The 12,414-nt window shown below is 39.6% G+C and overlaps 1 protein-coding gene across 3 annotated transcripts in view; it reads right to left on the reverse strand.

The window, feature by feature from the left end:
• Positions 1 to 12,414, reverse strand: part of ELOVL7 (ELOVL fatty acid elongase 7) — an 88,559-nt gene that overhangs the window by 20,054 nt on the left and 56,091 nt on the right. For all 3 annotated transcript variants that reach the window (XM_026498927.4, XM_048221013.2, XM_057307217.1), the window contains one exon: positions 4,936 to 5,033. In XM_026498927.4, the coding sequence (XP_026354712.1) occupies positions 4,936 to 4,999 (64 nt within the window). In that variant the 5' untranslated portion in view covers positions 5,000 to 5,033. The remainder of the gene's footprint in view (positions 1 to 4,935; positions 5,034 to 12,414) is intronic.

Consider the following 12,414-nt stretch of genomic DNA (forward strand, 5'->3'; position numbering starts at 1 on the left):
AGAAAACTATTAAAAAAAAAAAAAAAAACCAACGAGGGGCCAAAGAGGTAGAAGGAAAACCAGAGAAGTGAGCTATCCTGAGGCTAATGGAAGAGTGAATCTTTGGAAGGAGTCAAAAGACAAAATGAAGCAGAGACAGAAAGTAAAATGTAGTCTGAAAAGTGACCCTGGCTTTAACAAAAGAAAGTCACTGATGCTCTTAGCAGGAACAATTTTAGTAAAGTATCCTGCATGAGATAGAAATTCAGGGGCGCCTGGGTGGCTCAGTCGTTAAGTTCTGCCTTCGGCTCAGGGCGTGATCCCAGCATTCTGGGATCGAGCCCCACATCAGGCTCCTCCGCTATGAGCCTGCTTCTTCCTCTCCCACTCCCCCTGCTTGGGTTCCCTCTCTCACTGGCTGTCTCTATCTCTGTCAAATAAATAAATAAAATCTTTAAAAAAAAATTTAACAAAAGTTTGCTGACAGGTATTCATAAAAACACAAAGTTCTCAAAATTAAATTTTTTCCCTCATATTAAGATTGTCACAGCTTAAAATCAGAATAAGCTTCGAAATCAGCTATCCAGGTACATGTCACTGAAGTCTTTTATTGCTTCTATTAGTTACCCTCCTTCCCTTCCACAAGTTCCCCAGGACATCTGGGCCAAACATGCAGTTTCAACGGCCACAGGTTGGTAACTCACCAGGGAAGTCACAGTAAATAAAAGTCACACAAATGGGGACTAACGGGCGGAGTCAGAACTGCTCCAACTGTCTTCTATCAGTGGGTAATCCGAAGTTTGAATATAGGAATATCATAAGCCATATGAATATGTCTAGCTTTTACCTCCAATGAAATAAGGACTTTCAGCCAGTACCAAAGAAGACCACTGGGAGGATGTTAGTTAACATGGTCACCTTTGGATGGTGACAGTATGGATGATTTTAATTTTTTTCTTCTCCTCTTTAAGTAATTTAAAATGTTTCTATGCTTAACAGACATCATAGCTATGACTGAAACCTAGTTTTTTGTATGTCCGTAAAGGAATTCCTGAATTAAAGATATATTTTATTTTACTCTTTTATTGACTCAACAGGGGGAAAAATATCAAATGACATCATCTTTCTGTTCTTCCTCTGGTAGCAGTAGAAAGAAAACAAGTCAGGAAAAGCATGCTGGGTTGGCTCAGGAAGCAGAAAAAAAAATAACTTTAAAATAAATAATTTTTTCCCGTAATTTAATATTTTACGTATACACCTTTTAAAATCTTATGTGTGACTTTCAAGTTCTATAAATTTGAAAATATCATTGTATTTTTTGGGAAAAGCTGAATAATTTCATGTTATTTTCATAAAACAGTACATCAAGTTAGTTGGTTTGTTTGTTTTTAAATTTCAGCCAAGCTTTGGAGTCAGCTGGCCTGGGTTCTGATCTTGGCTCTCCCACTGACTCATGGGATCTGGGGCCACTGACGTCACTTCTCTGTGCTTACTTTCCTCACCTGTGAATTGGGCATAAAGCAGTATGTATCTCATAGGGGCTTTAATGAGTTACTATATGTAAAGAGCCCAGCACAACCTAAGGGCTCAGTAAGTATGCATTGCTACTATTACAGCAGATGTGAATTCTGTCAGTATAGCAGAATCACCTCTGTAGTATTCACAAATCAAATGGTTAAAAAAAAATGACCCTGTTCTAAGTGCATTAGAATCCTAGGGCATGGGTCCCAGGCATCCACAGATACTGAGGTAACCACGATGAACTGTCAAGAGTTAAGAACCAGGGGTTCAGTGGGGGCCTCAGCATCCCTCACCTACACTGGGGGCCTCAGCATCCCTCACTAGGTGCTCTGCAGTTGTCTTTTATGTGGTTGCCCTGCCCCTGATCCAATCTGCTACACCTTGTCTTCCATACAACTGCCAAAGTCACTTTCGAAAAGTACAGCTCTGCTCAGATCATTCCTCTGCTTACATCAGCTCTCCCTACTGAGCAAACGAAATTCAAAGTCTTCAATATGATGTTCATGACTCCGGCTATTGTTAATGACTCTGACAACTGTTCGTGCTGCCTGCCTTCTTGTTCAGTAACGGTTATACCTTTCTGAATAGGGAGCCCACTTGCATGTGAGGTAGGAGGCTCCCCCTGACAAGATGCCTAAAATTCAGATATGGAGGTGACTTGATCAGGGAAGCTGTAGGGGGGACTGCTCAATGACTTTTAAAGTCTGTGATCAGACTACACTTAAAGTCTGGATAAAGACTCACTCTGTGATGCCACAAATTACAAAAGATTCAGGGGTGAGGTGAACTCTGTTTTCCCCAGACACAACAGGCTGAGGGAAGAGTGTTTCATGTACCTTCTATTTGGCATCAGGGTTGGGTTTAAGTGTCATGAGTAGAGCCAAGATGAAATAAGAGGATGGGGAGGCAGGTTGTCTGAAGTCCATACCCCAGTCATTACCGAAGTTCTGATTTATTGCTAGCCTAATAATTCTTTTCTAAGAGAGTTCCAGAGAGAGTACAGGGAAAGTAGAAGTGCCACAAACGTAGAATTTTAATGAGCCTTTCCATCAATTCCTTGTAAGGGAGGGTTCTCTTCTTAAGTAGCATGTACTACTAGCTCAAGTACACCCTTTAAAACTCAATGCACCACCAAGATGAAGACGCTGGGAGGAAAAGCAAACACGCACCTCCAGCACTTTGTGAAGTACTAAAGGTTCAGAATGCCAGCAATCCGATTCATACTCCAGCCTCTTGTAAGAAGATCATAACTAGGTTTGAAAAGCCATTATTACTAACCAAACACAAGGAAAGTTGCTTTTAAAACATTAACAAGTTTCCATTTCTCTACAGTCCAAAATGCTACTAGAGCATGACTTCAAAATTTGATATGATTCTCATATCCAGGAATCATAATAAAGCCTCTTATAGCTTAGATGTTAATTAAACCATATTTAAATCTGTAGCTGTGGAATTTTCCACATGAAATAATTATGTAAGACCACTACTTCTCTAGCAATCAGGAAACCAATGAATAACAGTAGGTTTCCAGAATGCTACTCAGGAATAGGGCCAAAGCCAAGAATACACTGGAAATTCTTGGCCCTTGACCGTGGGTTCAGACCTTCCCAGGGTAAGCAGAGTAAAACTGGACTAAGATGGCCAGGAGTGATCTCTAATGGCTCTCTGAGATCAATACCACCCTAAGCAGAAACAAAAAAACCTCTCCTGTTATACCTGATAGTGTTCTCACAAAGCTGTAAATCTAACACAAAACATTTTAACCCTCAATTAAAATATTAATATTTTAAAAAATACAAACAAAAGTGAAAGCCATTAAAAGAAGACAAATAAACTGTTTAAATTAAATACTGAATTTATGAGAACTACTGTAAACCTTCCAAGAAGGGTGCCTCTTAAGAAATCTATATGTTCTCAAAATCATTATATAAGTTGAAAAACTAAGAAAAAAAGGAAGAAACAAGGAAATAGTCATTCTCCATTACCCTACCAGATTGGAGCTTCACTATTCACAGGATACTAAAAAAAAAACCCTTGGCACTTTTCCAGGGCAAATCTGTTGAGATCTTTTTTAGTGAAATAAAATTGGTCTTTAGCAGTCTCCTGAGAAAGATGGCAACCACCATGACACAGTGTATCTTTGCTGAAATCTGCATAAATTGGAAAATAATTCCAGTTGTGTTAAATGACAAGAGGTGGCACTTTTTCTTCCTGAATTTGGAGAACATGCAATTTCTGATTGATAGGGAAGAGCTAATGTGAAGTGGTGATGCTAGTGAATATATGTAAAACAATTCAAATGTGAAATACTAGAAATCTAGTCAAAACCAGAAAACATAGGTTCTGGTCTTTCCTGGCAACAATTAACCAAATTCTCAACAAGGTCACATCTCTGAGCCTCAGTGTCTTTAATTCTAAAATGAGGAGTTAGCTTTGACGATACTACCTTTGATGAGGTCTGCCTCAGCTCTACAACATTGATTCCTTGTTTATTTAAAAATTGTTTTACCTTTGTCATATATATGTATGGGGGGAGTGGCAGTGGGGAGGGATAGAGAGAATCTTAAGCGGCCTCCTCGGGGAGCCTGGCACAGAGCCCAATGAGGGGCTCAATCTCATGACCCTGAGATCATGACCTGAGCCAAAATCAAGGGTTGGATGCTTAACTGACTAAGCCACCCAGGAGCTCCACCTTTGTTACATTTTTAAAATGTTCTGTGATGGTTATAAAAGCAATACACATTTGAGTGGTATAAGAAAATAGACATAGATAAGTAGATAAGTAAAAAGAAATTACCCATAATCCTATCACATAGAGACAATGGCTCTCACAGAAGAAATGTATGTGCTGTTTCATAACCTGCTTTTTATGTAACGTATTTAAACTTGATTTGGCATTAAATGTTTTCCTAGAACATTGATTTTTTTTTTAATGGGTACAGCAAGAAGCCAGACATTTCAGAATTACTTAGGGATGACCCTATGAAACACTCCCTGCCCTTTCTTATATACTCCTGAGGGTGCAGCCCCTCCCATTCAAGAATCATCATTGTTGGCAGTAACTGCTATTTCCCTTAGGAACATGAGGGCAGAAGCAAGCCTAAGAGCACTGTGCTTCCAAAAATCACTTTTAATGACTGCTGAGTTGGAATGTACCATCATCTATTAACCAATTTCCTTCACTGGATATTAAAGCTATTTTCATTATTATAAACATCATAATAAACATCTGTGTAGCTCTATCTTTGTACATATTTGTCATGAGAACTTTGATACTTCCCCTTTGTTAACTAGTAATAAAAATTAAGATTTGAGGTGTCTATGAGGGAGTGTTAAGTTGCAGTCTCTCATTCTGTTTCACTGAAATCCTTTTAAATATTGGAATCTGACGTAAAAAGACAAGATGTACCTTAAGTAGGAAGTTTGGTTACTTACCAGCATCTTTGATCCAATTATCATAAAGACGCACGGTTCTTGATGTAAGATCACTGAAGGCCATTTTCAACAGGATTTACTGGCTCTTACAATGGGTTCTTCAGTACAAGAAAAAAAGAAATGAGTTTATGATCTATAAATGCAAATAAAGCCAAGTTCTAATAAAACAATATGATAAATGCTAAATATTTAATAGGAATATGGCAAAACAACAAACTTGTACTGAGGGTAAATGCATTAGTGAACCACATTAAACCCTGATACAGTGGGAAACGTTCAAGATTTTTCATCATTAGAACAATGCTTACTTTGCTGAAAAAGGCTAACATTCTATGTACAAGATATAAAAGGAGTAAATGATTCCAAGAACTTTCATAAGTGCATCTCCTTTTTATAATAACAACGCAGATCAGGAAAGGACCGCCTCCCATGGCAATTCTGAAATAAAAACCCAGTAGAAGAAAGTCAAGAAGACATACAAACATTCAGATAAGTTACTCTGAACCAGGACTTATAGCTGATCTTCAGGCATAACAAGGTTTTCTGTATGCAAGTCTCTACAATTTAAGTGGAATATAGGTAGAAAGAGGGAAGGAAAGAAGATCTATAACAGCAAAGCAAAAGCAGCCTCGTTTATCTGGACAGATAGCTAAGTATAGTTGGAAAAAGAAGTCTTCTGAAAAAAAACAAAAACAAACCCAGTGAAAGGAAACTAGCTCAATTATATATTAAAAGATAATCTAAATCTTCAATAATTAACACAATGTGACACTGACACCTCCGAAATCAGCATACGTCGTATGAATGTATGGTGTGTCATAAGATGAACAGTGTATTTGATTCAAAGTCATAGAGTGGGAAGATTAAAGAGCTCTGGAGATGGATGGTGGTAATGATTGCACAACAATGTAAGTATACTTAATGTCACTGAGCTTCACACTTAAAAATGGTTAAAATGGTAAATTTTACATTACGTAGGTTTTATCACAATAAAAAAGAAATCCTTTAGGCCTGCAACAGGAAGATTCAAACTTCCTTCTAGCATTCTGAAAGCAATTTTAGAATATAAATATGATATATTTAGAATATAAGATATTTATTTTTCAGACATATAGTATATGATAAAGGTGGCATCTCAAACCAATGGGCACTGAATTACCAGCAAAAAATGGTCTGACGCAACTAGATAGCCATCTGAGGAAAAAAAGTTGTATCCAAACATTATATTATAAACCAAGATAAACTTCAAGGAGATTGAAGATTTAAATAAGAAAAATAGAAAAAAAATAAAGAAAAGAAAAACAGAACCATGAAAGTACTAGATGACAACATAGAGAACACTTTTCTAGCCTTGGAGTGGGAAAGGACTTTCTAACTTTGACTTAAAATACAAAAGACGTAAGAACAGAGTAACAAATATAACCACTTGAAAATCAAGAGGAAAAAATTAAAAAGTAAAAAATGACAAACAGGAAAAAATATGTTCAGTTCATACCACAGACAAATGCTACTCTCCTTAATATATAAAAAGTTCTAAGAAATTGATAAGAAAAAGACCTGTAAGCCAAGAAGAACAAGGGCAAATTTTATGGGAAAGGAAATACCAATGGCTCTTAAACATATGAAAAGTTGCTTACCTTTAATCATAGTAAATTTTATTGCAGTGGATAGGCTAAAGTCCAAACATTTTTATCAATCCAATCGGCCCAAATCCAAAAATGTGTTGAGAGGACTAAGGCAAACTCATACATTGCTGGTGAGAGTGCAAATGATCATAATCCTTAGTAATGCCAATGTAGCACTATCACTAGAAAGTATAAATGCATATTTTTTAACCTAGCAATGCTACTCCTAGAAACTCATCCTATAGATACACATGCATATATGCAGAATGACACATATTCAACGTCACTCGTTCCATCAGTTAGTAACAGCAAAAGACTGGAAACAAGCCAAGTATCTAATAAGAGTGGACTGGTTAATAAATGATAATACATCTAAACCATAAAATATTATGTTAAGTAAGAATGAGGATGTTCTCCATGTGCTGATATGGAAATGAATTCAAGATAAATCTCTATGTGAAAAAACCAAAGGAAGGTACATAATTTTAAACTGACTTTTATATAAAAAAGGAGGGAAGGAATGAGAATATAAATTTGCATTTATTTATATTAGCACAAAACAAATTCTGAAATGATATCCATGGGTAAGTGAATAGGGTACAAAGTGGGCTGAATGGGGAGAAGGCAGACCTTATATTGTTTGGTTTTTAACTAATGTGAATACATTACCTAACCAAAAATAAAGAATTAAAATATTTCAAAGGAAAAAAAAAATAGGATCACCTGCACCTTTGCTGGAACATTCCAACTTAAATATCCATACACAAATGCACATACACACAAAAGAGAGATTTTTATATTAATTCCTCAAGGGTCCATCCCCTCCAGAGGATCTCTCCAACGTCAGGGAAGTCTCTCAGCATGGTTTTGGTACATCTTATGTCCTCAAGCTGAGTTGAGACTCAAGATTGGCTGTGGTGATGCCAGGGTCTTGCTCGAGTCAGCCTGGGCTCTTGCGTCCCTATGGATCCTTCCTACAATGAAGGTGTGATGTGGGCCCAAGAGCAGGGGCTCTAGGGTCACAAAGGCCTTGATTTGAATCTTATCATTTAATAGCTATATGACCCTGAGCAAAATGAAAACTCAATTTCCTAATCTGTAAAATGGTGATTCTACAACCTACCAAAATTAAAATACATTAACTCAGAGTTGTTTGGAGGACCATGTGAGATAACATATATTTGCGAAGTTTAGAGCATAGATGTTCTCCAGGGAGGTGAGAGATGGAGCACTGGTGAGGTAGGAAAGGGATCCACTAGCCCAAGTTCCTGACTTTGGACTCTCTCACTGATCCTTTACTTGTATATAACCTGATATTCAACAGTCCTTAACACCTGTGGACCTACCAGAAGAGAAGGAGGAGTGAGCATAATTGTGTAGGGATGAGGCATGAAAAAAAATTCTGATCCTTTAACCTTGCTGGACGTGACAACACAACAGTACTGGACTGGACGCCAATATTACATTGTAGGGAATTGGTCTAGAAAATTGTTAATAACTGAATTTGGGGCAACCTGGGTTGTCCTGCAAAAGATACAGTGTTACTCTTAGACTAGAGTCAGGCATCTCCTTGACCCCTAATTACAATATGACTTAAATCGGACCCTTGACTGCTAGATAGTGTGGTACATAGAGATAAGAAGAAACTTACTCCATGTGGTGAAGGTATAGAGGTATCTTCTAGCTAACAGCAGAACTGGGACCTTAATAACCAATTAAAAATGCTTAATAGCATAAAATTTCAGGGCGAGTGATGTCACAAAAATCAGCATTCTCCTGTAAGTGAAGCAGACTTAAAACTCAAAAATGGTAGACAAATGACCACACCTCCATCAAGGGAAGAGACAAAGGAGGCACTGGAGGGGCCCACCTCCAAGGGCCTCAAAACTATGTGGCAGTCAATGGGAGCTTGTTGATGGAGGACTGGAATTCCACTACCTACCACTGACGCATGAATTCTCCTTGTTTTCGACAGTATCACGTGGTGACTGGGTCATTTGGTAGAGAAGAGGCTGAAACTGCCCAGACTAGCTTCGTTAGTTAAAAACCATTAGTTAAAAAGCCTATATTAAAGATGTCAAGTTCAAATGTGAGAAATGTGCCTGCTGCCAACAGAAGCCCCTTCCCATGGGTAGCTTCCCTGGAGACTACCCAAAACCACAAGCGGCTTATTGTCAGTGCAGCATGGATAGAACACCAAAACACAGGGTATGCTTGAGAGATCTGATTATTTCATCCATTTGGCTCAAAGCCCTTTTAACAGTAATCGCAAGGCAGAACTCATCTGAAAGAACTTCTTGGTGGAATGCACCAGACGAGGATGGGACCTTAGAGTTGCCTGTGATAGGAAGTACCTACCAGAAGTCCAGAAATCTAAAACCATGGCCCACCATTTCCAGGTGAACCCTCATGTGTAGAGATTTATCAAAACCCAGTAAAATATGTATGGGATACCTTCTCTGGGGGAAAGGAGTGGTAGAGTCAGCATATGGCTTTCCAAGGGCATATCTAAGATCCAGGAACAAGGCCATAAGGTTTCCCTTTCTCTTGGATGTTTGGAAGGTTCTGGGCTCCCCACTGATCTTTGCTTTGGAAATCAGACGTCAGGGACAAAACCTGCAAGAACACATCTGGCTAGCCACACATACTGCTGGGGGACACAAAAGGAGCTACAGGAAGGTACCAGCATAGGGATGGAGGTCTATGGTGGAAATGATGACAGCAGGGTAAGAACAAAGCAGCTGACCTTCCTGTGGAAAGCCCTATCTGGCCCCACAATGAGGTGGTGGTTTGAAACTTTAGCCTTGTACAAAGCAAGGAAGTAGAGAGGGACAGGCCAAATCAAGCTCTTTCATAGAAATCATAATTGCTTATCAGAGAACTGATAAGAGAAACGTGCCTTCAAATGGAGATGGTGTTACAAAGGAGGAGAGCAGAGCCAGTTGGGAAGCAAAAGGAAAATGCACTTAATCCTGACTCATTAGAAGAGGACAGGGGGGTTTCAGTAGTGAATCAGAACTGGGCGTTGGGATCTTAGCCTACTGGGTGGTAAAAGGTCTTCAGGTGAAAAGTGTCAGACAGCCTCTCTCTGAGTAATGACGCTGGAAAACCAGAGTTCATAGGGAATGTTGAAAAGAAAATATGGGTATTAAGGAGGGCACGTATTGCATGGTGCACTAGGTGTTATACGCAAGTAATGAATCATGGAACTTTACATCAAAAACTAGAGATGTACTGTACGGTGACTAACATAATATAATAAAAAATGTTATTATAAAAAAGAGAAGAAAAGAAAAAAACTCTGAAATAAGAGGTAAAAATCTCAGGAAGAATTCAAAGACTGCTAGGGAAACCTCCACCTAGATATTAATCTGCAGGCTTCCTGTGTATTCCCCACCCTGCCTGTTTCCTCCCTGGATCCAGTTTCCCCTTCCACCCCCATCCTCTCTACGTAAGCAGAAAGAAAGCCTAAAAGAGGTCCTGAGTCTAAGTGTGGATGGAAGGTTTGGGTGCCCGAGTTTGTTCCAACCCAATGGTTTAGCTAGACTGAGGCTGGGAGAAGGGGATCAGAAACTTTAAAGCACGTTAAAATGTGAGGAATGACTATAAAATAATAATTTATTTGTTTAAACCTGGATTTCTCAACCCTGGTTGTACTGACATTTGGAGACAGACAATTCTTAGTTGTGGGAAGCTGTCCTAAGCATTGTAGGATTTTTTTTTTAAAGATTTTATTTATTTATTTGACAGAGAGAGACAGCCAGCGAGAGAGGGAACACAAGCAGGGGGAGTGGGAGAGGAAGAAGCAGGCTCCCAGCGGAGGAGCCCAATATGGGGCTCGATCCCAGAATGCCGGGATCACGCCCTGAGCCGAAGGCAGACGCTTTACCACTGAGCCATTCAGGCGCCCCTAAGCATTGTAGGATGTTTAGCACCAACCCTGGCCTTCACCCACTAGAGGCCAAGAACTCCCCAGTTGAAGACAACCAAAAATTTTGAGAAATTGCCAAATTGCCAATCCCTAGTTGAGAATCCCTAGTTTAAACTAAACTACCCACATTTACTCACCCAGATAAGAGTAGTTGGTTTAGAGTCATCACTTGAGCAATTATACATCTATTTCAGTGATGCTGTCATTCAAAAAAGATTTTGAGCTTTTCTTCACAAAATGATTTCCGAGTTTTTCGGAATGTCATTTGAACAGCTCTAAGGGAAAAAAAAATCTTTGCCTACTACTTCTAAAACTCAGGTCATAACCAATCATAAGTTAACAATGATTCTGGGGGTGCCTCAATGGCTCAGTCAGTTAAGTGTCTGACTTTGGCTCAGGTCATGATCTCGGGGTCCGAGTCCCACATTGGACACCCCGCTCAGCAGGGAGTCTGCTTCACCCTCTCCCTCCACTCCCCCGCCCCTTCCCCTGCTCCTTCTCTCTCTCAAATAAATAAAATCTTTTTTTTTTAAAAGAATGATCCTGAAGGTAAATGGGTGAAGCTGAGCTCCACCTTGTTAAGTGGGGTGGGAACAGGAGCATCGGAGTAGCTTTACTCATAACTCACTACTAACATTTTCAACTGGTGCTTTGTAACATTAAGACAATTTCAAAAAAAAAATCCAGAAATGTTTAGAGTCATAGCATTATTAGTGGAATAAATGAATAGTAGCCTGAGGTAACTGAAGAAACACTCATTTATATGTATACATTCCAGCATATTAGTTTAAATCTTTTTCTCTATCATCTACTATGAACTCAAAAGAAAGTGAATTTAGGGGTGTCTGGGTGGCTCAGTCGTTAAGCGTCTGCCTTCAGCCCAGGGTGTGATTCCAGGGTCCTGGGATCGAGCCCTGCATCAGGCTCCCTGCTCTGCTGGGAGCCTGCTTCTTCCTCTCCCACTCCCCCTGCTTGTGTTCCCTCTCTCGCTGGCTGTCTCTCTCTGTCAAATAAATAAATAAAATCTTAAAAAAAAAAAGAAAGTGAATTTAGAACCTGAAATAGACGCAGTGAGAAATGATTTCAAATGATAGATTTTCAATGTTGTGAATTACAATATGGGTGTGAATGTACTATAATACACATATACACACACACACTGCAGAAGCAAAAATACATGTTTGACACACCTTCCATACAGGATTTTGCATTTTATTTTAAGGTTTCATATATATATGATTCTTCTTGGAATTTCCTTTATCACGTCCCCCCTCCCTTTTTTTTTTTGCCATCTCTATTCCATAGCTACACTGTATAAATTTTCTCAGGAGTGAAACAAAAGAGCAGAAGGCAGAGAAACAGAAAGTTTTGTCCTGGCTTTGGAGTTAGGAAAGCTCAGGCACTTTAGCCGTACAGAAGAACCAAAAGACATAAACAAGAGATCTGAGAGGAGACATCTGACGTTTCCAGGCCTCCTAGCACAGAACAGACAGCTTCAGGACTGAGGGAGGAAGAAGTGGAGGGAAAGCAATTAGAGCCGATCTCAAAGAGAAGGACAAGAAGCCCAAGCAAGATGCCAGGGAGGATTATGGGAGGAGAGAGCAGGAGGGGTCAGGCTCAGTTGCCCGGGTAGAGGGGGAACAGGTGGCTGATGGGGCCTTAGGGTGGCGTGGAGAGTTTCTCTTACTGCATGGAGCAGGAGCAGCAGAAACACTTCCGAGTACCCTCGACAGACCCGGAAGAACCGCAGAAGAGGTGTAGAAAATGAAGCAGTCCTGCAGCGAGCAACAGCACAGATCTGTGGGGACAAGTGGCCAAAGAGTGGATGGGACCCTGAATGTCTCAGGGGATAGCAATGTTGACCAAGGACATCAAGGACTACAGGGATCCTCCTTCCGACTAACTTGATCTTACATAAACTTG

This window comes from Ursus arctos, unplaced genomic scaffold (assembly GCF_023065955.2).
Source record: "Ursus arctos isolate Adak ecotype North America unplaced genomic scaffold, UrsArc2.0 scaffold_5, whole genome shotgun sequence".
NCBI lineage: Eukaryota > Metazoa > Chordata > Mammalia > Carnivora > Ursidae > Ursus > Ursus arctos.